The 24,937-nt window shown below is 55.8% G+C and overlaps 2 protein-coding genes across 6 annotated transcripts in view; one reads left to right on the forward strand and one right to left on the reverse strand.

The window, feature by feature from the left end:
• Positions 1-5,167, forward strand: part of SGSM2 (small G protein signaling modulator 2) — a 37,139-nt gene extending 31,972 nt beyond the window's left edge. For 3 of the 5 annotated variants that reach the window (XM_080678774.1, XM_080678778.1, XM_080678777.1), the window contains 6 exons: positions 164-288; positions 704-786; positions 990-1,099; positions 2,400-2,496; positions 3,254-3,421; positions 3,639-5,167. In XM_080678774.1, coding sequence (XP_080534900.1) covers positions 164-288; positions 704-786; positions 990-1,099; positions 2,400-2,496; positions 3,254-3,421; positions 3,639-3,727 — 672 coding nt within the window. In that variant the 3' untranslated portion in view covers positions 3,728-5,167. Of the gene's footprint in view, positions 1-163; positions 289-703; positions 787-989; positions 1,100-2,399; positions 2,497-3,253; positions 3,422-3,619 lie in introns of all 5 variants that reach the window. The other 2 variants (XM_080678775.1, XM_080678776.1) reach the window with 2 other exon arrangements.
• Positions 5,168-7,381: 2,214 nt separating this feature from the next.
• Positions 7,382-24,042, reverse strand: MNT (MAX network transcriptional repressor). Its single transcript, XM_080678782.1, has 6 exons — positions 23,807-24,042; positions 17,394-17,955; positions 16,781-16,822; positions 16,530-16,641; positions 11,301-11,493; positions 7,382-11,133 (listed from the first exon to the last, which is right to left on the reverse strand). Exons 1-6 carry the CDS (start codon positions 23,877-23,879, stop codon positions 10,376-10,378), a joined length of 1,740 nt encoding a protein of 579 aa, XP_080534908.1. The 5' UTR covers positions 23,880-24,042; the 3' UTR covers positions 7,382-10,375.
• Between the last annotated feature and the right edge of the window lie 895 nt (positions 24,043-24,937).

The following is a 24,937-nucleotide window of genomic DNA, read 5'->3' on the forward strand; positions in this document are numbered from 1 at the left end:
GGGGCAGGTGAAAGGTGGGGTGCCTGTCTTGGAGGGCCTGGAGCCTGTCTCTCAGTGTCCCAGAGGACTCTGTTCTCTGAGTCCTTGGCTCCCTGCCTTTCCTGCTTGCCTGTGGGCATCATCTCAGGCCCCAGCTTACCCTGAGGGCCTTCCACTCTTTCAGATAGAACTATTGGACACCGTGGCCTTAAATCTGCACCGCATAGACAAGGATGTGCAGCGATGTGACCGCAACTACTGGTATTTCACACCCCCCAACCTCGAGAGGCTCCGAGACATCATGTGCAGGTGCCACTGTAGGGCAGGGCTCAGGGTGGGCGGCAGGGACCCTGCTCAGTGAGAGGTTAGGTCAGCAGTGCCCTGCCCCCTTGCTGCACCAGAATCACACTGGACTCCCTCTGGGGGGAACGCTTCCTCCTGCAGTGCCCTGCCCCGCCCTCTTCACTCACAGTTTTTTCAGGAAGCCTTCTCTGTTTTCCCTCACCCCAGGGCTCCCCCGCCCTGCCCCAGCCTTGTCTCTTTCCCTGACCCCCTACGTGCCTTGAAGACAGGGCTAGTTGTTCACCATGGTCCTCCCAGTCCTTTAGGGTCCCAGAAGGCTGACTTCTGGGGAGCAGGCTACTCTAAGACCCATCTCCCTGGGGATCCCTGAGGGGATGGGGACTGGCACACACCTACAGTGACTCTGTCCCTGGGATTTCAGCTACGTGTGGGAACACCTGGACGTGGGCTACGTGCAGGGCATGTGTGATCTGCTGGCGCCGCTCCTCGTCATCCTTGATAATGGTGAGGGATGGGGCCGGGGAAGAAGGAGTTCCCACAATGGCATGGGCCTCAGGCATGGGGCGGGGTTGACATAAGCTGGAGAAGAAAAGAAGACTGCTAGGTCTAGGTAGGAATAGTAACCAGCCCTGTCCTCTGGGCCACAGGACCCCCCTGTGAAGTGTTAGGGTCTCCTGCCCTGTGGCCTCATTCCTGTCTCCCCTCAGATCAGCTGACCTACAGCTGTTTCAGCCACCTCATGAAGAGGATGAGCCAGAACTTCCCCAATGGGGGCGCCATGGACACCCACTTTGCTAACATGCGCTCCCTCATCCAGGTGAGGACTGTAGCTGCTCGTGGGCATGTGACCAGGCACCACTGGGCTTGTCCGTCTTCCACAAGGAGGCCAGGGCGTGGTCCAAAAATTTCTTTTATATATAAGTTTAATTTCTTTCATTTCAAAGACACATTTTCCCCCCAATTACGGTTGAAACAGAAGCTCACAGTAGTTAACGTGGGCTTCTATTCATGGCTCTGGTGTTCCAGGCTGGGAAGCCCCGGTGGGGTTGAGACCCCATGCTGCCCAGCTTCTTTTTGCAGCTGAGATATCCCTTCAGAATCTCAGCTGCCACACGTGGGAGCAGGGTCAGCCCTTTTCATGCCCTTCCTACCAGTCTCCTGTGGCTTCTTCTGTAAGTCCTTGGTAATAAGACTTCTGTTCATTTGATTATTCGGATTGTTTTATAATTTAGTTGTAATTCCAGTTTGGACCTGGGAGGAGGTGAGTGTAACTTCCACCTACTCTGCTGCCATCTTGGATCCCCCTTGACATTCAATATTATGTTAGTTTCAGGTGTACAGCATAGTGGTTAGACATATTCCTAACTTATGAGACATAGTGATGCCCACATAAGTCTGGTACCCACCTGGCACCAGACATAGTTATTATAGTGTTACTGACTATATTCCCTATGCTGTAGCTTAATCCTCATGACTATTTTGTTACTACCAATTTGTACATCTTAATCCCTTCACCTTTTCCACCCAGCCCCCAAGCCCCTCCCATCTGGCAACCATCAGTTTGTTCTCCGAATCTATGAGTTTGTTTCTGGAAACACATTGTTTTCACTGTTAAAAATGGAGAGCAATGTCAGTATGTAAATGCTTGTGCTCATGAAAGTTCTGGTGAATAGTATATGGTTGATGAAGTCAAACACCCAGAGCCCTGGCCAGGTGGCTCAGTTGGTTGGAGCATTGTACACCAAAAGGTTGCGGATTGGAATCCCAGTCAGGACACATGCCTAGATTGAGGGTTCGATCCCTGGTCGGTGTGCGTGCAGGAGGTAACCAATCAATTTACCATCTCTCACATTGATGTTTCTCTTTCTCTCTCTCAAAAATCAATAAACATATCCTTGGATAAGGATAAAAAAAGAAAAATCAAACACCCAGAAAATGGTATAACTCCAAAAAGACTACAACCAGAGAGATGGGTGGGGCCGCGGAGTGCAGCTTAAGAGATGAGAAGGGCTGGAGCACAGCTACCAGGCGCCAAGCAGAAGAGGCCTGGTGGAGGGTGGGGGCAGCAGGGAAGAGGCACTTCAGCTCAGTCCTTCTCTCTTTCCCACTCACACAAGATCCTGGACTCAGAGCTGTTTGAACTGATGCATCAGAATGGAGATTACACCCATTTCTACTTCTGTTACCGCTGGTTCCTGCTGGATTTTAAGAGAGGTAAGAGGAGAGTTGGATGGCGGGCCTGGGGTCAGGGGCTATGGGTGACCCTTTTGCCCCAAAGTCATTGGTCCTGGACCCTAACTGAACTTTAGAACCATTTGGGGAACTTTTTATTTTTTAATATATTTCTTTCAGAGAGGAAGGGAGAAAGAGAGAGAGAGAGAAACATCAATGATGAGAGAATCATTGATCAGCTGCCTCCTGCATGCCCCCTACTGGGGATCGAGCCCGCAACCCAGGCATGTGCCCTTGGCCAGAATCAAACCTGGGACCCTTTAGTCCGCAGGCTGACACTCTATCCACTAAGCCAAGCCGGCTAGGGCAACTTGGGGAACTTTTTAGAAACACCAATGCTCTAGGCTCTACCTGGCCTCAGACTACTAGTGTGACTGGCTGCCTGGGCATCGATATTTTAAAAGCTCTTTAGGTGAATCCAAAGTGAAGACAGAGCGGAAAATCACCCTCAGGCAATGGCTTTTGGAACTGTTTTTCCAACCAAATCTCCCCTGTGCACCGAGGTTTCTAAAAGCAGAGCTGCTTTAGCGGAAGAGAAGAGTAGAGTCTGCAGGAGCCTCAAGTGCAGGAATTACCAAGGAGAAGGGCAGGGTCTTGGCCTGAGGCTTGGAACCCCTTGGACCTGGCTGCGTAATGGAGAGAACCCCAGAACTTTGGCCCTTGGAGCTCTGTCTCCATATGTGACCCCATTGGAGGCCATGGGCGGCCAGACTCAGCCTTAGCCCCTTTTCGTCCCCAGAGCTGCTATATGAGGATGTGTTTGCTGTGTGGGAGGTGATCTGGGCGGCCCAGCACATCTCATCAGAGCACTTTGTCCTATTCATTGCCCTGGCCCTGGTGGAGGCCTACCGTGAGATTATCTGTGACAACAACATGGACTTCACCGACATCATCAAGTTCTTCAATGGTAGGAGCTTGTCCAGCCATCTGGCTGTCCCCAGCAAGGGGATAGGGGCCTCCACTCCTGGCCTGGGCAGGGTTGGAGAGGCTCAGAAATACCGGGTCCCCTCCCCGTACACAGATGTCAGGAGTCCAGCAGGTGGAAATGGAGTAGGGTGGGCAGTCTTCCTCCTAGACTCTTGCCCTCACTCCGGCATCCCCACAGTTACCCATGTTTCCTCCAGAACGAGCTGAGCATCACGATGCCCAGGAGATCCTGCGGATTGCCCGGGACCTCGTCCACAAGGTGCAGATGCTCATAGAGAACAAGTGAGGGCCAGGAGGCAGCAGCCAGCCAGAGCCTAGGCTCCTGGCCCTGGCTCCGCGGGGAGAGGTGCAGGGGCACACAGCAGAGACTGCCCCACCTCTCAGCCAACCCTGCCTGCCCAGCTGTGTTCCTAACAAAGTGTGAGCCTGGGATCTGACTTCGGGCAGTTCTGGTCCTGAAGGGCAAGTCAGGGGCCAGGGTACTCTCAAGTCAGGGCCAGGAGGGGAAAGGGCAGCCTCAGGGAGCAGCTGACCTGGGGAACGCCTACTCTGCTCCCCTCTCAAACACCTGGAAATAGCCCCACTGCCCCTGCAGCCTCAGCCTGAGTGCCCCAGGCTCTCTCCTGGGTCAGCCTGGGGCCTTGTAGAGTCACCAGGGCTATAGTGCCTGGGCCGCACTGGTGAGGGTTGTGTGAGACAAGGGGACTCTGTTGTATTTCTTCTGATAGTCCCTTTGTAGGCCCAGTGCCTGTGTGTGCACCAATCCCAGTCAGGGCAGCCAGAATGGCTGCGAGTTTGGGCGTGTTTCCTGGGCCACCTTCCAGGCCCTTCTCTGAGACTGTGGGGCAGAGCAGCCCACTTCAGCAGCACTGCCACTGCCTTTGGCCACCTGAGGTGACCCCATGCCCTCCCCTAGCCCGTACAGTGCACCCACGTGTATCTGTACAGTCTCACTCCTGCCACCTTGCTCTTGCTTTATGCATTAGATCATCCCTGAAAACTGTATACATGACACTTTGCCAGCCAGAGGATCTGGGATGTGGCTGGAGCACTACCTCTCAAGAGGAATTGCAGGTGATTCCTTAGGGAGGGGATCCCGTCACATCCTCCTCTCAAAGGTGGCCCCAGAACTTGGGGGCAGCTCATCGTCTATCCCAGGCATCCGCTGAGTCCTAAGGCTGGAAGGAGGAGGGGCCTGGGCCTCCCTTGTTTGTTGCTGGTGAAAAGCAAGGTTAGCTCTGCCTTCCACATGCTTCTCAGGATGTCCAGAGGCCTAAGGACCCGGAAATCCCCATGGAGAGCCTCACTCATGAGGGGAGGCGTTATGCTGCTTGTTCTGCCACCCCCGCCCCCAACACATGCAGGCTGGGCCTTGCCCCAGGGCCAGGAGGCTACTCTGCCACAGGGGCTGGGGCCTGCCCAGCAACCACTAAGGTCTGGAGACTCTCTGCATTTAAGAAACAAAAAAAGGACCCAGCAGCCTTTTTGCATCCAGCACAGCCCCCCAGCCCACCCCTGTCCCAGGCACTGCACGGCCTGTTTGGGGGCCAGCCCGCCCCATTGCCCACTCTTGTCTGTGAGTCCTCAGCCTCCACCAAGCACGGTGGCCATTGTGTGCCTGCCTTAGTGACTCAGTGGTTTTGTGAGGAGCAGAGTGTGTATGATTTTTGGCTCAGAAACTATACTCTTCAGTGTAACAAACCAATAAACACAGCATTTGGCAATGCTTGAGGCTCTGGGGGCTGCTTGTGGGCTGGTGCTGGACGGCGAGTGACTGTGTGGGAATACTATCATCTCCACAATAGAACAGTAAAGAAGGTCAACCCCATGAGGCAAGGATGGCGAAAAGAGAGAACCAAATTTTCCAAAAGAGTGGGACCTTGGCTATGGGCTGGTTGGGGTGGGGATAATAGGTAGGCCGAGAGAGAACCCTTAGAGCCAGCAGTCCCATCTCAGACTGACAAATGGCTTCTGCATCCTCTGGATTAGTGTAGGTCCCTGTCCCACGCCTTCCACAGTCTGACCTCCTGAATAGCTATAATGATAAGCTGGAGCCTCCCAGCCCCTCCAGCCAATGGGGAAGGACCCTGCTCACTGAGCACTGTCTTTGAGATGTCTGCTTCAAACTTAGGGGGTAGCCTCAAGAAGTCAAACCTGCTGAGGCATGGAAAGGGCCCCTGACTATCCTACCTGCCTTTCCCCCACCCCAGAGGACCACCCATGGTCTCAGGTAGAGGCTCCCGTCACCAGCATGTGCTCTTGTCTGGAAGACACTGACAATAGGTGTTAGGGCCTATTGTCAACTCACTCCTAGCTGCCCGTGCAAGGAAACCAATTGACACACTTGGTGCCTGGAGCAATCAGAATTCTCTCTGCTGTGACTCCTCCTGAAAGTTCACTAAAGGCCCTGGTACATTACTCTGGATGGGCCTGGTTCCTTCACACACTCTCACCCAGAAGTGCTGGCACTCCCCTGGCCCTGAATGGGCTTCTAGAACTAGAAGGATAGGTCAGCTGAAGGTAATGTGTGTGTGGATAGGAGGAGCAGAGAGTGTGAGGAGAGCAAACATCATCCCTCTAACTCTAGTAAGGCTTCCTCTTTCACAGAGCGAGCAGAGCTGCTAAATGGAAGCTCCTGGATTCTTACTTGGGATTTTTGTTTTCCATTGCCCTGGCCATAGGCCCCTGTCTTGCAGGCTCCAGCTGAGCTGGGGTGGGAGTCTGTGCTTCGAGTGCAGGGAGGGGAGTTTCTGCCAACCCTTATGATAGTGATAGCACTCAGATGATACTGGGTCATCATTACTAGGGGCAGTCTTCATCTTTGTCCCAGTGCTAGGCATGGTGTCTGACACAGAGGGTGCGCAGGAAAAATTAAGTTTTGGCCTTCCCTTAATTGAAGGCACCCATCTCTCCCTGGAGCTACCAGTAGAGGGAGCCAGCATTTCACAAGTGAAAAGGGATGGCGGAATTATGGGGCACTGTCTGGCCTTTCGAGGCTGGCTTTTCTTCAAATAATGGAACCCCAATACATTCGTGGCCACCACTACCTTCCCTGAGGATGACATCACACACACACACTCACTCTACATCCCTGACTCACCCTCAAAAGAGAAACTGAGTCAGTACCCCTGGCTGGTGCTGGGAGTGGGGCAGGTGTCAGGGAGTTAAGAAAGGCAGGATGAAGCAGCCTGCCTGGTCTGTAGTTAGGCCCCACTAATTGCTCCCTTACCTCCCCACTTATTCCTGAGACAGCCTGCCAAAGGGCCAGTTTCCCCTAAACTGGGAAGATGTAGTTACAGAGAAAAGGTTTTCCAAAATTTGGTTTGCAGGCCACCTTAGAACATGGCTTTGACCTATTCCTCTTGTTCCCTCCCCTGAAAGGACAGCCATACGGACTCCCCAGTTGACCTGTCCTAACCTCTACCCCATGAATGCATCCCTTCCTCACCTTTTCCATTGGTACTTTCATGAGTTTAAGATCCCCCAATTCTATAGCAGGTCCCAGGGCAGGATGGCACGTGCTCAGGGAGAACCCTGCACAAGTCGAGGTCTGACTGAAGCTACACAAGGTCCCAGGCTCGCTGTGTCTCTAACGTCACTTAGCCATCTCAAACCTGTTACTTTTTCTGCCAGAACGGGGCTAGTTCTTGGCTTTACTTCACTGTTGTTATGAGATAAAACAAGATAGTGTTTGTAAAAATGGTTTGAGGAAGTACTGTAAAAGCATAAGACAACCAGAACTGCAGTTCTGGGAGCTTCATGATGATTCAACACTGGCATCAGAACAGGAAGGTCTAACCTTCTTCTAAAATTGACCAGCACCGAAGCTGCTTGAGGACCATCCCCCAAACACCAACAGGGAAAGGGATCTGGTGCTTCTTGCTGGAGGTTTCTGCCTCCTTTTGCAACAAAAGGACCCAGATGCTGTGGGTTTGCAGCTCCATCTCAGGTTTCAGTGCAGGTTTATTTCAATTTTATATTTTATTCCAGGCAAGTGCTTATTACATGGATAGTATTCATGTCTCAATACCTAAAGTCTTAGAGCATGAACAGCCACTAGAATACAGTTCAATAGTAAAAATACAATATGTACAAAAGTAGGGTTTTTTGTAGTTTTTTTTTTCCCACACAGCAGATGTATCCAAACACATAAAAATCTCTACAGTCTGGGGTCACTACGATTTATATTTCAGGAAACGGAGACACAGTGACCGAGTCCTCACTGTAAACAAGGGCCACCTCTTTGGGGGATGGGGGTGGGACCCTGGGATGGGGGAGCAGCAGCTGTTCCTGGAGAGAGCAGGGGTTCTGGTGACCCCCGCCCCCGTTTCCCTCCAGGCATTCCCTGCCCTTCTTTTGGCCCCCTGCCCCCAAGGAACCAACCTCCCCCTCTCCCCGAGGTAAAGATTCCCAGCCAGTGAGCCACTCTGAACATCAAAAAGTAAAACACGCATGAGAGGTAAGATGTGTGTGTGCGCATGTCCCCCAGGCTGGAAGGGCTAGGGAGGGGAGGGCAGGGGCAGGCGGTCCCACAGGGTGAGGACAGATGTGGTCCTGACAGCTCTCAGAAGGGAGATGCCCAAAGGGCTGGGCGGCTGCCCTCTCGGGCACACAGAGTCACAGCATTCACAAACAACAAGAACAGCAACACCCATCGTCACCAGTCTGGACATAGTCATTCGGCACTAGATTCAGAGCCCCCACTGCTGGGGACGGAGAGGGGCACGGGCAGCGGGCGGATGAGGTATCTGTGCAGGCCCGAGGGGCGACTGGCTGACACAAGTTTTAACTCTGGACCAGCCTCAGGATGTAGGGAAAGGGAGGTGAACGGAGCTGAGGAGAGGCGGTTCACCAGTTTGACTATTCCCTGGGCGCCAGGCCTGCCCTTCTCCCTGTTCTTTCCATTGTAATCACATCCGGAGTGGAACTGGCTCCACAGAGAACCGGGGTGGTGCTGGCGGCTCCAAGTGCAGGAAGGCAGCAAGCTTGTGAGGTGGGAGTGCTGCGTGGGGCTGGGGGCAGTATGGGACTCTCCTGGAGGCCTCTAAGGCATCTGAAAGGCCTCCCCCAGGAGAGACACAGGAGAAAGTCCCCTGGGAGGTCTCCAGGACCAGGGAGGAAGTGAAAGGGAGTTCTTAGGCATATAAATCTATCCAAGACCTCTGCTGGGGCCACTCCAGAAGATCTTGGGCCCCAACACTTACCCCAACCCCAGCCTGTCAGTGCAAACTTCACACCTAGGGACACTCTCGTCCTCTCTCCACACTGAAAGGCCATTGGTGTGTCCAGGTGGGGAGCCAAGTGTGCACGTGTGTGTAACAGTGTGTCTGACACAAGGCCACTTGTAATAAATACCTACATAAAAAGAGAACCCATCCAGCCAGAGTGGCTCAGTGGTTGAGCATCGACTTATGCATCACCAGACAGAGCAATAGCAGGTCACGGTTCGATTCCCAGTCAGGGCACATGCCTGGGTTGGGGCTCAATCCCCAGTTGGGGTGTGCAGGAGGCAGCCGATCAATGATTCTCTCTCATCATTGATGTTTCTGTCTCTCCCTCTCCAAAATCAATAAAAATATATTTTTTTTTTTTAAAAAGAGAAGTCAAAGTCTGCCAAGGTGGAGGCAGGGAAAACAGCATCCCCTACACACCAGCTCCCCTGCTCTTCACCCCAAGCTCAGCCCTGCCCTTGGCCCAACTAAGGACCTTTCCTCAGAGGAAGGCAGTGGCACAAAGAAGCCCTCACCAGGGAGGGTACACGCAGTGATGCCCACTGGAGAAGGGCAACGAGATGATACTAGAGACAGAGCTGTTGGGGCAGAAGCAGCAGCCCTGCACTGGGCTCTGCTCCCTCTACAGGTCCCCAGGGCCTATTTGGGAAAGGGTTGGGAGCCTAGAGGAACCCCTGCCGTTTCACTTCCTAATTGCCTCAACAGTGTGGCTTCAGGCTCCTGGAACCCAGACCAGATGCTGGTCCATGTCTCCCAGGTGGCACCCCAGGCATCCATCCCTCAGGGGAATGCAGAGCATTAAGCAGAGGCCAGGGAATTGGGGGAGTGACAGCCTTCTGGAAGCTAAAAGCCACGCCTAGGGATGGGAACAGGGATCCAGGGCAGCTCTCAGTCCAGACCCAGGCTGGGGATGGTGGGGACGATGGGGACAGCGAAGCCCCTCCTTTCCCACCCACCCCACCCTCTTGAGGTCAGGAGCCCAGTAGTAAGGGGTGAAAGGCTCAGAAGCTTGGCAACATCTTGGGTTTGGTTTACTGTTGGTAGAAAATCCTAACTAGTTTCTGCTGTAAAGAATCACAGTGACTGCAACTGGGTTGGCAAGCCCCAAGCTGGGGCACCCACCTGTCTGCATAGGGACTCCAGACCAGCCACTTCCTAGGACTTCTCACCTGTACTCAGAATAGGGCCCACAGTGCTCCCAAACTTTCTAAGCCAAGTTGCTTCAGTTCAGCTCCTCCTTTCCCCTCCATAGGCCTGGGAAGAGAGGCTGAGGCTCAGGAGGGAAGGCCCAGATCCTCAGCCACATCACCAGACAGAGCAATAGCAGCAGCAGCAGCAGCACAGGAAGGCAGCAGGGGAGGGAGAAGGCAGAGAACACGACATCCACATCAAACTGTTTCAGGGGACAGGATGGGGAGGCAGGAACAGCACCAGGCTGAATCGGCAGCACGTCCACCAGGGCATCTCTCATCACTTTACCAAGTCCTAGTGCAGTGGGCTAACCCCTGCCCTGTGCCCACCTCCCTGGGGTGGCCCCTCCCTCCCCTGGCTCAGAGTCTCTGCACCCCCTTCCCCTAGGAGGCCTGGGGGTGGGTGTGGGTGGGGTGGGCCTGGGCCGGACTGGAATGTGTGGAGCTGGTGGGAGAGTATGGGGACAGGTCCCCCTCTTTGCCCCCACTGGGGGCCTCTGAGTGGCCTCATCCTCAAGCCAGCTTGAGTGTGCTGACTGGGAAGGAGGGCATGGTGACCATGGTCACAGGGTTGAGTACTGTCTGGCCTACCAGCTGGGGGTGGTGCACCACCTGAGCCCCCACGGCTGGCTTTGCCATGACGGTGGGGGGGGGCCCCAGTCCAGCTGTGCCATTCACTTGCTGGTGCGAGAGGGTGTGGGCAATGTGGCTCACCGCCACGGGCTGGCTCACTGCCACAGGCTGTGGGTATAGGGGAAGCTGGGAGCCAAGGTGGGCCACGTGGTTAAGGGTGGCAGGGTGCACTGTGATGTGGCCAATAGGGGGTGTGGCAGGTGCCAGCTGCACAGCAGGGCTGGGGGCTGAGGGGGCAATGTGGGCGATGTGCTTGCCGCCTGGCCCCTGGAGAACGTGGTTCACAGTCTGGATGACTGAGGCGTGGGTGGTGGCTGTGTGGGCGATGACTGTGGAGCCTCCCCCAGATGCAGCCACCAAATGGGTTGGAGCTGGCACCAGCGTCTGGGCAGGGGCAGCTGGTGGGGGAGGAGGAGCCGGCAGAGGTGTCTTCTGCTGTGGCAGCGGCTGCTGCCCAGGCAGATGGGCAGGAGATAGGGCCACAGGCTGGGAGTGGGGGTGTGGGTGGGGAGGCAGAGGCGCAGGGGCAGTGCTGGGCGGTGGCTTCGGCAGCTCCGGGTGGGGGCGATGGCTCAGCTTGGGTAGGCCCAGGCCGGCCTGGTCCTCCTCCATATCCTCGTCTATGTTGTCCTCGCCCTCTGTGGGGACATGAGGACAGGGATAGGTCAGAGGGCTTGGAAACACGAGGCTGGAGAAATAAATGCCCCTGGGGCCTGGGGACCTCAAGGGGCTGGAGTGGGAGGGCATCTTTTCCAGCAGGCGAACGCCTGGCCAGGAAGCCTGACATTTGAGAGGTGGGGCTCACCAGAGGCAGTAGAGGTGGAAGCCTGGTCGTCCTCGGGCTGGCCTGTCTGTCGGAGCACACGGTCAATCTCTAGGACATCCATCCACTGGCTCAGCTCATGTTTGAGCTCTGCTAACCGCTGCTGCGTGGCAATCTTCTCCCGCGCCAGCCGCTCCATCTCATGCTCATATTCCTTCTCCTTCCTCTTCAGGGACTGGAGAGCAAGGCAAGGAAAAGCAGGATACCCTGAGCAACCTCGGGGCCCACTGTACTGCGAACATCCCCCCACAGCCACCCTTGCTTCCAGATCACCTGGTCCACAGGGGCAGGTCTGCAGTGACTAGGGGGCTGATGGGGGCTGCTGGAGACCACACCTGCCTCCTGGGCCATCGCTCTGCCCATTGAGGCTCAGTGTCCCAGGGACTGTGGGCTCTCCGGCAGGCGTGATTAAAAGAAAGCACAGATCCAGGTCAGCGACTTCCCCTTCTCCACATCAACTCTGTCCTGAAGGGCTTAGCTGCCTCTTGCCCCACCCATCATCCTGGCAGCACCTCCCTTCATTCTGCAGATGACAAAAGGTGTAACAGATTTCTCAGGTATTGCCCAAGGCCTATACATACCACCATTCATACTATTATGTCACCCACTGATGCTGTAAGGTACCGTCCTTGGAACCCATTCCCCATAGGACCCCAAATGGGTCAGCCCTTTCTCCACCTCATTATTCACTAGTCTACTTCAGTGTTCTTAGAGGATGACCCCTAGACTTTGTAAAACCCCCACATTTCATCTTCCTGATCTGCCTCTATCTGCAGCTGCTGGCTATGCACCTCCTCTCTGACCTCCTAGGTTACTCCCTGAGGTGCCCACCTGGGACTCCTCCCCAGCCTCTGTTTTCACACTGCCCGCAGCCCCTAGACTCCCCAGGCTACTGAACAACCCTCAGCCCTGGAATGTGCTCCTCCTTTAACACCTGTACCTGAGTTGCAATGATCAATGAGAAATGGCTCTTGGGGTGCTGGACAGCATCTGCTGACTTGACAGCACCCCTGGAGAGGCTTCTGTCTTTCACCACAGGTTCCAGGTCACTCTCACTCGAAAAGCTGATGTCACCCACTTCGCTAAGAACACCCTTATGCAAGGGCCATCTCTCCCTCGAGTTCTCCAGGGCCACAGGTGACCTTGTGCCCCTTAGGCTGACCCCTCACATAGGGGCTGGATGCCCCATCTCTCAGACTGTGGCACCGCTCCCTATCAGAAGGTTCTCCAGTTTCCCTTTGCATGAGGCTTAATAGCAGCTCCAAAATGCCAGCTCATGTCCTATTTCTTGGCTGCCTTCCACCCCAAGTCTCACCCATCGTCCATGACCTCCTGACTCTGAAACCATTAAACCAACCTAAGTTTCACAGGCCTCCCTGTTGCTGGCTTCTCCTCAGCCCAGGCATGTCATGACTGCTGGGTCAACCAGATGACACAGACAGTCCTGCCCTGCTACCTCCTGGGTCTCTTAACTGAACGGCTCTTGAGCTTCTAGCTTCCAAGGCTTGCCAGTCACGGCCAGGTGCAGAGCTCACTGGCTCTTCATATACCAAGCTCACCACTTTGTCTTAGTTTGCCTCTCCCAACTTTATGTATCCAGATGCTCACATGTGGATCCTCCCTTCTCACCCTTCTCAGTCTACCTGCTCGTGCTCCAAGACCACACTTGGGCCCCACCTCCTCCACTGCCCTCAAAAATACATCCTCCTGGCATCCACCACGTACCTGAGCATTTAATGAAACTGTCAGGTTACACTTAATCAGATGATGACTCATATCACAAAAATATTTCATGTTTAGTTCCCACCGCATACACACTGTCCTGTCTGACCCTGTGAGAGAAGGCAAGGACTCTTCCATAGTTAGCTCATAGCCCCTGACTCCACCAGTGGCCAGGACAGAGCTATGGACAATGTCTCACTTGGCCCCAGGGGAAGAATCTGTGAGGATGAGAGTTTGTTAGCTCCTACCTCTATCCTGTCTCTCCCTTCATCTCAGGAGAATCACAGCCACCCATTAGACTTGAGTTTCCCCTGATTTCATTTCCTAGGGGCAGCCTCTCTTGACTGTTCACCTGCCCCTCTTGGGCATAGCAATGTCTTCAACTCTATACACCAACTAGGCCCAACTTCCCCACACTCCCTCCTACAGCCCTTAATTCCTTACCTGACCAGTGAGACATACCTCAAACCATTAGTGCCTGCAACACAAAGCTCAGACACAGCCATGCTCTGTAGTAGCCTGAAACCTGGTAGCTTTACACTTCTATAGCCTGTCCCAGGCCACACAGCCCCTTCTATCTTCCTGGCTTTGAGATTAACCTGCTTCTCCCCATATTTCTGCCAGAAAGACCCCCTCCTCTTACCCACACACACCTGTCTGGCTTCTCACCCAAAGAGGCCACTGCTAGACATGACATCAGTAGAGGCCTCATAAATGACAGGGCCTGTGGTGAGTCAACCCTCACTCCAACCGGGCTGCTGCGGGCTGGAAGTGGCCCTCCTGATCTCTACCTGCTAGCAGGAAAGGTAGACTTCTGGCTCAGGGAGAGAGAACATCAGGGGCCCACACCTCCTTTTCTCACCCAGCCCAGTTCCCCACAGGCCTAGAAGCCCCTGAAAGTTTTCCCAGGGTATAACTTTAGTCTGCTTCATTTTAATATTTTTTAAGTTGACTTCAGAGAGAGAGAGAAACATCAATGATGAGAGAGAATCATAGATCAGTTGCCTCCTACAAACCCTCTACTGGGGATCGAGCCCGAAGCCCAGGCATGTGCCCTGACCGGGAATCGAAACCTGTGACCTCCTGGTTCACGGGTTGAGGCTCAACCACTGAGCAACACCAGCTGGACACACAGTGCTTCATTTTAAACCCATTTCCTTTCTAAGACTACCTGGATGTGTGGTTTGGTACCTGCTTACTCCTCCTCTTCCTGTCTCTGTCCACTTAACTGTCATTTTTCAAATACTTTACCACCTCCAAGCTACTCTGGGTCTGGCTGGGGACTAATCTTCCCACAGCTTCCTGCCTCAGCACACCACCAAAGCCCAGTGTACGCGCCCTACGTGGTTTCTCCAGTTTTCTCTCTCAACTCCCATCTCGCACCCTGCTGCCTCCCATCTCTGTATGGCAATCCTCTTGCTGGAGAAACTTTGGCCTGTGTTGTGCTCTCTGCCCTCTACTTTGCTTAGGTCAGCCTGAGACCTTCAGGCCTCAAGTCAAATGCTCTGTCCTCAGCAACAACTCCCCAGAACAAATCCTGCAATCCCCGTCCTTATTACGCCCTCATGGCACAGTCCTCTGTTTGGTTTTTTTATAATCTAACACAAGACCAAACCAATGAGGACAGAGACCCATACTTTTTTTTTTTGCGCCCTGCTTTATCCTCAGAATCAGACACAGGACTGTCCATAAGTGCTTGAATGAATAAATAAATGAGTGAAGTTGAGGATTTAGACAGCCTTGTAAGTTTCTGCTTCCATTGCCAGCCCCAGGACAAGTATCTCTATGGACAGCCTGTATCCAACTTGCTTCCGATTCAGCCCAAGCAAATATCCCGAGTTTGCTGGTTCCACTGAATCTCTATGATATACTTTCAAACCCACACGTCATGCCAGCAAGACTTCCTTCCCTAAGTATGTGTCTATAAAGAGGAACCTTCCCATTTCTCAATAACTGCTATTAAGTTAATATTTATAGAAGGCCAATCCTCCTAACATTCCCATGATGGACACTTTTTTTTTCCTATTTAGTGTCACAACAGTACAGAAGAAACTGGTATTCTCACACACACACAGCATTTGAACAGGGATTTGCTCCCAGGCTACATGACTGAAAGACCAGTAGCTTACATTCAAGCCCAAATTCTGCAAAAAACATCCCAGAAATAAGTCTCCGGGGTACGGTCCTAAAACCACGGCCCGGCCGCTTTCCTCCCCATCCCGAGCCTTTCCGGAGGCTGTCGCCCCGCCCCGCCGCTCCAAGAGCACGCGCACACCCACGCGGACCGGGCTTTGCTGTGTCACCCCGGGGGCCGCACCCCACCTCCGCGCGCTCAGGAGCTCCGCCCCCACCCGGCCCGACCAATCCCCGGGTCCGGCCCCGCCCTTCCCGGGTGCTGGGAAGAGCGCCAGCCCCGCCCCTCCGGTCAGAGGGCGGGCGGAAGGGCGCGCGCTTGTGAGAGGCAGCCGACTGGGAGCAGTGGAGATGCAGTGCGTCCGCCCTTCAACAAGTCAGGCAGCGGTTACCTCAGGGCTGTGACCCCGCAGTTGAGGCCGAGGGAGGGGTGGTGCTCCCCCGCTGGCTTCTAGCCCAGCCCTCAGGCTTCCCGAGCCCGCCGACTGGGAGACCCGCGGCGCCTCCGCCCCCGCCCCGCGCGGGCAGGGAGCCCTAGGCCCTCCCACTCCCCCAACGGCCGATTCCGACTCTGTCTCTGCAGCAGCCGTGCGTGGCGGTCCGCCCCACCCCCACAGCCTCCTTCCCCGCACGCGAACCTACGGCTGGTTTCCAAGGAAACCGAAACTCGGGCCGTCATGGCAACAGTCTTATCTGACGGGCGCCCCCCTCCCTCAGTACTGAGGACCAATGTTCGAAGGGAGGGGACACAGCCAGGAGGGCCGCTTGGAAAGGGCTTTTTAACAATCCTGAGGAAAGGAAAGCGTCATTTTTAAGGATTCGGTGCCACAGGGCTATTTGTCACCTCATTTCCCAAACCCCAGGTTTAACGGGTCGTGCACCTCAGTTGATCTTAATCCTTCTGGGGTGAAAATGGGGGGTTTCATCGGTGCGCGCCGCCGAGTGGAAGGAGCCACGCCCAGGGGGCCGCACCCACGAGACGGGTGGAATCCGGTTCCACCCCGGCACTGCGGGCGGGGGGAGGCGCAGGTCACCCCACGCCCTTTCCACCCGCGGCGTCAGGCGGCAGAGCGGGACGGGCACGGGTTAGTCACAGAGCTCGAAGCCCTGCAGTTGGCGGGGCTCCGCTGGGCTGTCCGGCGGGGCCGCCCTCCCTGCGCAGGCGCACGCGTCCTTCCGTCCCCTCCCGGGCGGGGAGCCCCGCTGACGTCAGCCGGCCATGTGCTCGGCGCCCGCGTGGAGGCGGGCGGAGCTGCGCGAGGGGCGGAGGGCCGCGGGAGTGGGGAGGAAGCTGGCGCTGCGCGGCGGCCGGCGCCACCGCCCGCCTCTCCCCCGCTAGGCTTCCCTCCACCATACCTGGATGTACCGCAGTGCCGTCCGCAGCACGCTCAGATTCGAGGTCTTCTTGTCGTCCACATTGGGAATATTGCGCTTCAGGGTCTCAAAGCATTCCTTCAGATGGGCCCTCCTGAGGAGAGGAGGGCGAGCATCCCTGGTCAGTCAGTGCTAGGGAGAGTGGGGGCGCGGTGGGGGAGGGGAGGGAAGGCCCAAGGAGAGCTTGGGGGACCAAGGGTAGAACCAGATCACACACACGCACGCACACACACCTGTTCTTCTCCAATTTGTTGTGGACTTCTCTGGTTCCGATCCTGCAACCCAGACAGACAGGAGGCTCAGGGAGGAGGCCCCGATTAGGCGGCCTTCCTGCCCCCTACCCCCACAGCACAAATGCCATAGGCTTTTTCTCCGGATTTTCTCTCTCTATAAAAGCAGCAAGGGGAGATGTTCACCCCGTGGAGGGCACATGTATGCTCATAATTCACAACCCCTTTAACCCTCCATCCCACCTCTGAGACAGAGGACTCCTTGGGCTCAAAGAAATGTCCCAGTCGGTCCCAGCCCTCTCCCAGGAGACCCTTAATGCAACACTCTTTCCAAAGACCTACAAATAATATCAGCTCCAACCTTGGACAGAATCAGAGAACACAGACGCCCGAGAGCTGAGGGCAATACTCATTCCCCACTGCCCGATGGGCATGGCACAGTGAGACACAGTGAGAATGTGTGCAAATACAGGAGGGCGCATTTTTGGTTGGAGAGGTTGGGAGGGCATAGTTCTGAAGGGCTAGCTTGGGAGGGTACTTTCTCTTGCACACACAGCCCATGGGGGCGGGCAGTTCTTTCCATTCCACCAGCCCAACTCGGCCACACCTCACTTACCCCCCAGGCCTCTTCTTCTGTTCGCTGGATTTGACTTCTTCAGTTGGTGCCAACTTCAGGGTCCCAAGAGTGGGTGGGGGCGGCTGCTGGGGGGCCAGCTGGGGCTGGACTCCAGGGTGTGGTGCTATGGTCAGGATGGGTGTGGGGAGGGGCTGCAAAGGCTTAGGGCTGCCAGTGGGCTTAGAATCTGGCAGTAGAGGTGCAGGGGTGGGCATCTGTGGCCTGGTGGACAGGGGAGCAGAATCCTTAATGCTGAGTCCAGGGGTGTTAACCAGGGTGGGTTGGCGAGGTGCCAGGGGCAGGGGCTGGGCTGCAGGGGGCAGTGGTGGGGGTGGGGGCAGGGGCTGAGGGGAATTGGTCACTACTGGAATAGGAATGACAGTCAGTGGGGTGTGGGTGGCAAGTGCTGGTGGGGGTGCTGGTGGGGGTGCTGGTGGTGACAGAGGCAGGGGTGGTGCCTCGATGCGGGGTTCCTCCACAGGCAGGGCATGGGCCAGCCTGGCCAGGCTGCTGGCCTTCTTCTGCTCCTGTTCCCGTTCCAAGCGAAGACGCTCCTGCTCCTCTACGCAGAGGGAACACAAGGATTGTCTCAGCAGGACCAACAGTACTGGGCTCCAGCTTCACCTGTCCTTCACCAGCAGAGCATAACCCATCCTCTGACCTTGTGCCAGTCAGGGCTCAGTGACACCTCTGCTCAGCTTGAGATGCCACAAATATCCATCCATACCCAGCTTGGCTCTGGGCTAAGTGCTGGTGGCACAGCAATGAGCAAATGAAACAGACCCAGTCCCTGCCTTTGGGGAGTTCAAGGCCTGGAGGGTGGCGGAAGGGGCAAGTAATGGGATAATAATCCAGGCTACGAGAGAAGACAGGCCTTGGTAGAGTGGGAGCTGTCAGAGAGGATGCTGGAGGCTTAGCCACTTGAAGGTTGAAAGGTTAGGCAGTTGATGAGCAAGGGTCAGGAGCAAAAGGGTGATAGATGAGCTGGGCAGAGGCCAGTCCATGACAGATCATAGCTTCTGGGCAAGACCTTCAACAATATTTACCAATAGAAGGCAAGCAGTACCACCCTAGCTGGTTTGGCTCAGTGGATAGGGCGTCGGTATGCAGACTGAAGGGTCCCAGGTTCAATTCCAGCCAGGGCACATGCCTGGGTTGTGGGCTCGATCTCCGGTGGGGGGCGGGGGGAGGGTGTGCAGGAGGCAGCCTATCGGTGATTCTCAACCTAGATGTTTCTATCTCTCTTTCCCTCTCCCTTCCTCTCTGAAAGCAATAATGTATATATATAAAAGAAGGCAAGCAGTACCTTCATTTCACAGATTGAGATAAATTAGCTCAGAGAGGCAAAGTGATTTGTTGAGGGTCCACAGCAAGTCACAGGTAAAATGGGTAGACCCAGCCAGATCTCTTTGACACAGGGTAGATGCCTGGCACTTACTGTGCCAACATATGCTCACCAGGTGTCTACACACACACCTGGGTCCTCACAAGAGCCCCCCACCACAGGTGGGGCAGGGATATCACCTTCAGCTCACACATGAGGAAAATAGGCTCAGGACTCGGGACTCCTAAGGCTATGTCCCAATGCCTCTGGTTATCTCAGGGACCCTACAAAACATAAATTGGTCCTTCTCTGTCCTTTGTCATGCTGAAACTAATTTCCCTCAAATCCCACCCACCACACCCAGCAGCATAAACTAGAAAGGTACAAGGCAGGCAGAAAGGAAAGCCAAGGCCTTTTTAATAGAGGTTGAACAAGGCAACGAGCTCAGGCAACAGTGCACTATCGTCCAGCATCTCTGCTGAAAGAAAGCCCTGCAGGAAAGGGAGGCCTGTTTAGCAGCTGGCTGGGAACAGGGTTAAGGGAAGCGGCCCATGCTGTTCTGCCCCATTTTAGGGCCCCTGGCTACAGAGCTGGGCCAGGACCCTGGGGAGCGGCTGCAGTCCCCAGGCCAGGGAGCAGGCTGGTCAACCTGCCCGGATTCACCACACTGCAGACTAACCCAGCTGACAGCATGGACACCCCACAAGGGGTGGGGCTGAGGGATGAGGTTGGCAAACCGCCTCCCTCAGCAGGAGGGCATCAACCCCACTTGTCTGTCAGGCTCCAGGGGCCCAGAAAAACCTTAGAGCTCAGGGCCCTTTAGCCAATCAACAACTTGAGTGAGCCAGGCCTGCTCTGGGCCCCTCCCCCCACAGAGGAAAAGGAGGAAGTAGAGGGGGATGTGCTCTGAGAGGGGAAGCACTCAGTGGTTTACCAGCAGCCAGAGCTCAGGAGCTGGACAGGTCAGCACCGGCCCCTTCCGCATCTGTCTCCCCTGCCCTTCAGGAAGGGGAGCTGCCAGGCCAGAGCAGGCCTACTCCAATTAGGGGAGGCCTTTCCAACCAGCACTGACTTACGTTACAGCCCCAAAGAAAACCAGCTCTCTGCTCCAGCTTCCTACAGAAACACACTGGGAAAGAAACCTGCTGAGTTCCAGTTATGGAGCCCTTCTCAGGCCCAGCCTGGGACACCCCTAGTCCACTTTTCTGCACCCATCTTCACCTCTCCCCTCTCCACACTCAAGACAAGACCCTGGAACTCATAGCCCAACACAGTCCCCACCTCCATTCCTTTGAACCAGGACCCAAATTTTCATGGCCTTGGGTAAAGTATTCCACTCTCCCATACTTAGGGGGAGAGACAGGGCCCCAATCCCAAGGATAGGTGACCTGGGAACTCAGATTGAAGGCAAACCTCATATTCCCCATTTTTTAAAGCAACTCCAAAGTTCACCCAGGACAGTGGTCGGCAAACCACGGCTCGCGAGCCACATGCGGCTCTTTGGCCCCTTGAGTGTGGCTCTTCCACAAAATACCACGGCCTGGGCGAGTCTATTTTGAAGAAGTGGCGGTAGAAGAAGTTTAAGTTTAAAAAATTTGGCTCTCAAAAGAAATTTCAATCGTTGTACTGTTGATCTTTGGCTCTGTTGACTAATGAGTTTGCCGACCACTGACCCAGGAGATGGCAACCTCCTCACCTATGCTTTCTCTTCCAAAGCCAAGGAGGTACGCCTCACAGGTGCCAGAAAGGACCCAAGAGAAAGGCCAAACTATCACACCTGGGTCAGCACGAAAAAGCTTAACTGGTGGTAAAGAACGGGATAGCCCAGGCCAGATCCATCCCACCAAAGCTTCCTGCCTCCTCCCCACCAGCTCTGATTCAATCCCAACCCAGTGGCTACCCTCTCCCAGTGCACTGTGGAGGGGAAGACAGTCTAGGGGAAGCAAGCTGGCAGCCCCTCGGGGCCTCCCTCAGGAGCATATGGGTTTAGGCTCTTTATAATAATGCTCTGCTGCACCCATGGGTGCACTCACTTCTCATTCCCACATACTCTGATAACTTCTCTGGGCTCTGCCCAGAGGCTGTACCCCACCCCACCCCAGGGAATTTAGCATGACCTCTCGGGTGATCCGCAGGGGTCAGTGGAGTGTACCAGCATTATGCTCCCTTCAGCCATCTCCAGGGACTGTGACCCAGGGGCTCAGCTGGCACAGGGCTGGAGCTTGAGACATCCACACCTGGTGGCCCCAAATGTTCAGGGTCATTCTCCCCTCCTGCATGCTAACAGTGAGCTTGGCACATAAGGCAGGTCCAGGGTGCAACTAGGTCATAAGCCTTGGACACTTGGCCAGCTTCCTCCCACCAAAGTAGAAAAGGGTCCCCCAATGGAGCCATCTCCATGAATGTGGGAAATGACCAACCCCTCTTGCTAACCACCAGGATGACCTTGCCCTTCCCTCTCCTCTCTCTCATACACACAAGCACACACATCCTCAGGTTCATCATGTGAGCCATCTGGCTGCTCTAGGTCAGGAAACTGACCCTTGAGTTTAAATGGGGGCATGCATAAGAGGCTCCCTGTTCAGAGCTGCTCATCAGGTACATAACCTGGGACAGCAGTTCTGATCAGAAGGTTCATGCACCATTCTTTCCTGTCCCATTCTTCCCATTCCCAGTCTGAGGACAGGCCATCAAGGAGAAAATGAATAGTGGAGATTAAATTGCCGTGGCCTGATCTAGCCATCTGTACATGAGTTTTTGTAGATTTGGCTTTCCAGCATCCATTAAGAACCTGCAAACTGTGACTGGGCAGCTAAACTAGGCTTCAACTCACCTCCAGGTCTCACCATGTGGGGGAGAGGGCAGGCCTCTGCAACTTCTTAGGAGAGAACCATTCCCAGGTTCCTTTACAGAGTTGCACACATCCTCCCTGTCCTTACTGGTCAGCTGTGGACTTACTTATTTTGGAATGGGTGGACAGACAATAGTGGGGGTCTTCTCCCTTTTCCCATATGACCAACTAGCCTGCAGGTAAAGTAAAGATGAAGTGAGTGTTTCCTTGAGACAAGGTCAGGGTCAATCCTGTTCACCTCTAGCACAGTGCCTGGTACACAATAGGTATTCTTGAATTGTATTGATGGTGGCAGCAGGTGACTCAGTCTCCAAATCTTGCGCAAGCTCCTCCCCCTGCTTCTAGGCGTGCAGTTCTTAGTCACCACCAACACTATCCACCGCCTGACCCTACTCTGGACCCCAAAGACAAGGGGGAGGGGCGTTTGGGTTGATGTCTTAGACTTAGCCCATCAGTTCTGAAAAACCCAAGCATCTCAGTCTCACATATCTGGAGTGACTTTTGATCTTGAGAGATCCGTGGAGCCAACTAGGCCATCCGACCCGCTGCTCCCGGTCCCTGGGCGGCTGCGACTCCCCGCCCAATGCACTGGCCGCAGCATTGGCGGCGCGGCAGCAGGCGCGCGCGCATACGCGCGCACACACAACACACACTACTACCTCCTGCATGACTCATCATTGAAGCAACAATAGGCAGAGAGAAAGAAAAGGAGGGCGAAGCGAAATCTCCACCAACAACCCGCCTGAAGGGTTGGGAGGGGGAGGGTTAAGGAGGGCAGGAGTCCCCCGATGCTGCACACACCGACTGATGAGGGATGAGGCCCTAGCAGCAGTACGGAAAACGGAGGTCTTTCCCCAGCCCCCTTTTCTGCAGCACCCTGCATCTAGGGGTCATCAGCAAGGGCGAATGGGGATAGGGGACATCTGAAATCTTCGTCTCTTCCCTGTCCAGGAAGCGCCAAAGTTTGCCCCTTCTTGGCCCGGCTTATTCCACAATGTGACCGGGGATGTTGCCAGGAGATCCCGGTGAGAACGTTTTGGGGTCAGTGGGAATGTGTGAGCTCTAAATATCCTATTGCTCTGCAATTCTGAGGGTTTCCCTCGTCTCATGATCAAAAACAGGAGGTTGGGGCGAGAACCGACAGGTAAGCCCAGCTCCTCCTTCGCAGGGAAAAGGCTCTCCCGGAAAGATACTCAGCAACCAGAGCCAGGGCCCAACCGGGCGCCAGGCCTCTGGCCAGCCCCGCCCAGACCCCGCCTCCGGTCGAGCGCGAGGCGGCGAGGAGGGGCCCGGCCGCGCCGTCCCTAGCGGGAGTGTCCCCCGTGCACGTGGTCGGGGGCGGGGTCCGTCCACGTCACCAGCCGGTGTAACCAACGGGCTTGGTACGCAGACACACGCAACATTCCAGCCGAAAGCGGGTATGGAACGCGCAGACACGCCACATTCCACACCGGCTAAAGTGGGGCGCAGAAAGGGGGGCCCAGGGGCTGCCCCCAGCGACCTGCAGGCCGTTTTTCAAACACCCAATCAGCCGGCTCTCACCCAAACCCCTGACGCTAGACCCAGCCCAAGCTCTGGGAGGCGGGGTCAGGCGGGGCTGGCCAGGATCATAAGACACGCGATGTCATTTCATTCTGCAAAGGCCGCCTCCGCCCCAGTGGCGCGTAGATCTGCCAGGAGTGCCCCCCACACCCGCCCCATAAGGCGAGGGGAGCTGGGGAGTTGCTCCGCGTAGAGTAATTCCTACCCCACACTCCGTTACACACACGCCCACTCGTGTGCACTGTACACTCGCCCATGTACACGTCCGTTCATCTGCTCTCCTCCAGGCTCCCATCACACATCCCCCGTGCACACACGCACGCACACACAGGTCTGCCACCCCCACGCAACACCATTGCTTACCCCATCCCCGGCTCTCACATATTCAAAGCTACCGAGGGCGCACTGACCCACGAGAAAGGAGCCCTACAAAAGGTGCACAAGAGGTGGCAGGCAGCTGGGGTGGCGCTCACAGGAGCCGGGTCCCTCGCTGCATGCTAATGAAGTCATTAATTAATTTCCCTGCCCACAACACTCCTCCCTCCCCGGGCGGCGGCTCTTGCGACGAGCCTTGCACTGCTGGCTTCGCGGGCCGCCCGGGAGAGGGTCTTGTCCGCGGTTTCGGCGTGGGTTCGGGGACCCGGGTCGCTCGCCTCCCCTTCCCGGGTGCCCCAGGGGCCCAGCCCCGCCGCTCACCACGTGCTCTCTGTTGTTGCTGCGCTTGCCATTCCAGGAAGCGGGCCGCCTCCAGTAGCGTCTCTATGCTCATCGCGCTGAGAGCTGCCGGGGGCGCGCCGGGGCCAAGACTGCGGCCCGCGAGCCAGGCACAGGACAGGCTGGCGGGCAGGCAGGAGGGAGGGATCACCTCCGGGGGGCGACAGGGCTGGGCGGCGCAGCGCACTCGGCAGGCAAGAACGGGGGAGCACGGGCAGGAAAATCAATGTCTCCCAAAATGTTTGCAAAATATAATTTGCAAATTTGAAATAATTTGATGCAAAGAAAAAAAAAAAGGCGGCACTGCCTTCTTCCTTCCCCTCCCTCTCTTCCTTCCTTCTATTGCCTCCCGCCCCGCGGCCCCCGGGAGTCCCGCCGACAAGAAAAGGCTTTGCAACAAGATGGCGAGGAGGCACCGACACACACAACAAGGGAAGGAGCCGCGCTACCCCCGGCCGCCGCCCCCGCTACTACACCGGGGCCGCAGCCAAAGCCCGGACCGGAGCCCCCACCCGCAGGGCCGCGGCGTCTCACGGAGGGAGGGGCGGGGTCGGGAGCCAGCTGTCCCCACCCACTTACGGAGCGAGCACACGTGGCCTGGGTGGGGGTGGAAGCTCGGGCCGGGTTCGCGCCCTTCATTTCCGCTTTTCCGCCTCGCCCCGCCCCGATTGTATGCCACAAGTTGAACAAGGGTTGTGGCTGTGTGTTTGGATCATTCACAACGTAATTTGTCCTGCTGGAGGGAAGGAAAGGTGGAAAATTCATCACTTAAGTAGCTCAAATAAGGACATTTTAGGTCAGAGAAACATTAGGATGGTAGAGACCGGCCTGATCTTTGGGTCTCCGCTCCCTACCCACACGTGACCTAATTCCTGCAACCACCCGGCTGTCGCAATTGGCCCCGGGATCCGCCCCTGGGCGGAGCTGACAGCCGCAGGCTGCCAGAGAACTTGGAGGGAGCGGAGTGGCGATCCGATTCCGCGTTTTGTTTCCATTCCTCCCCCCGCAGTGCGTTAGCATTCTATTAGGCGACGTCATCGGGCCACGGGCCAATGGGCGGGCAGGACAACACGGCATGGAGCAGCTCCACATGGACACCCCGCACCGCCGGCC

Source organism: Plecotus auritus, assembly GCF_963455305.1.
Source record: "Plecotus auritus genome assembly, chromosome: 7".
NCBI classification, from domain to species: domain Eukaryota; kingdom Metazoa; phylum Chordata; class Mammalia; order Chiroptera; family Vespertilionidae; genus Plecotus; species Plecotus auritus.

Coding starts and splice junctions, on each gene's coding strand:
- MNT (XM_080678782.1), bottom strand. CDS start 23,879: ATGAGCATAGAGACGCTACTGGAGGCGGCCCGCTTCCTGGAATGGCAA. Junction 17,956..23,806: donor GCAACAACAGAGAGCACGTG/GTGAGCGGCGGG, acceptor CCCTCTGCGTAG/AGGAGCAGGAGCGTCTTCGC. Junction 11,494..16,529: donor CGGCACTGCGGTACATCCAG/GTATGGTGGAGG, acceptor CTTGCTCTCCAG/TCCCTGAAGAGGAAGGAGAA.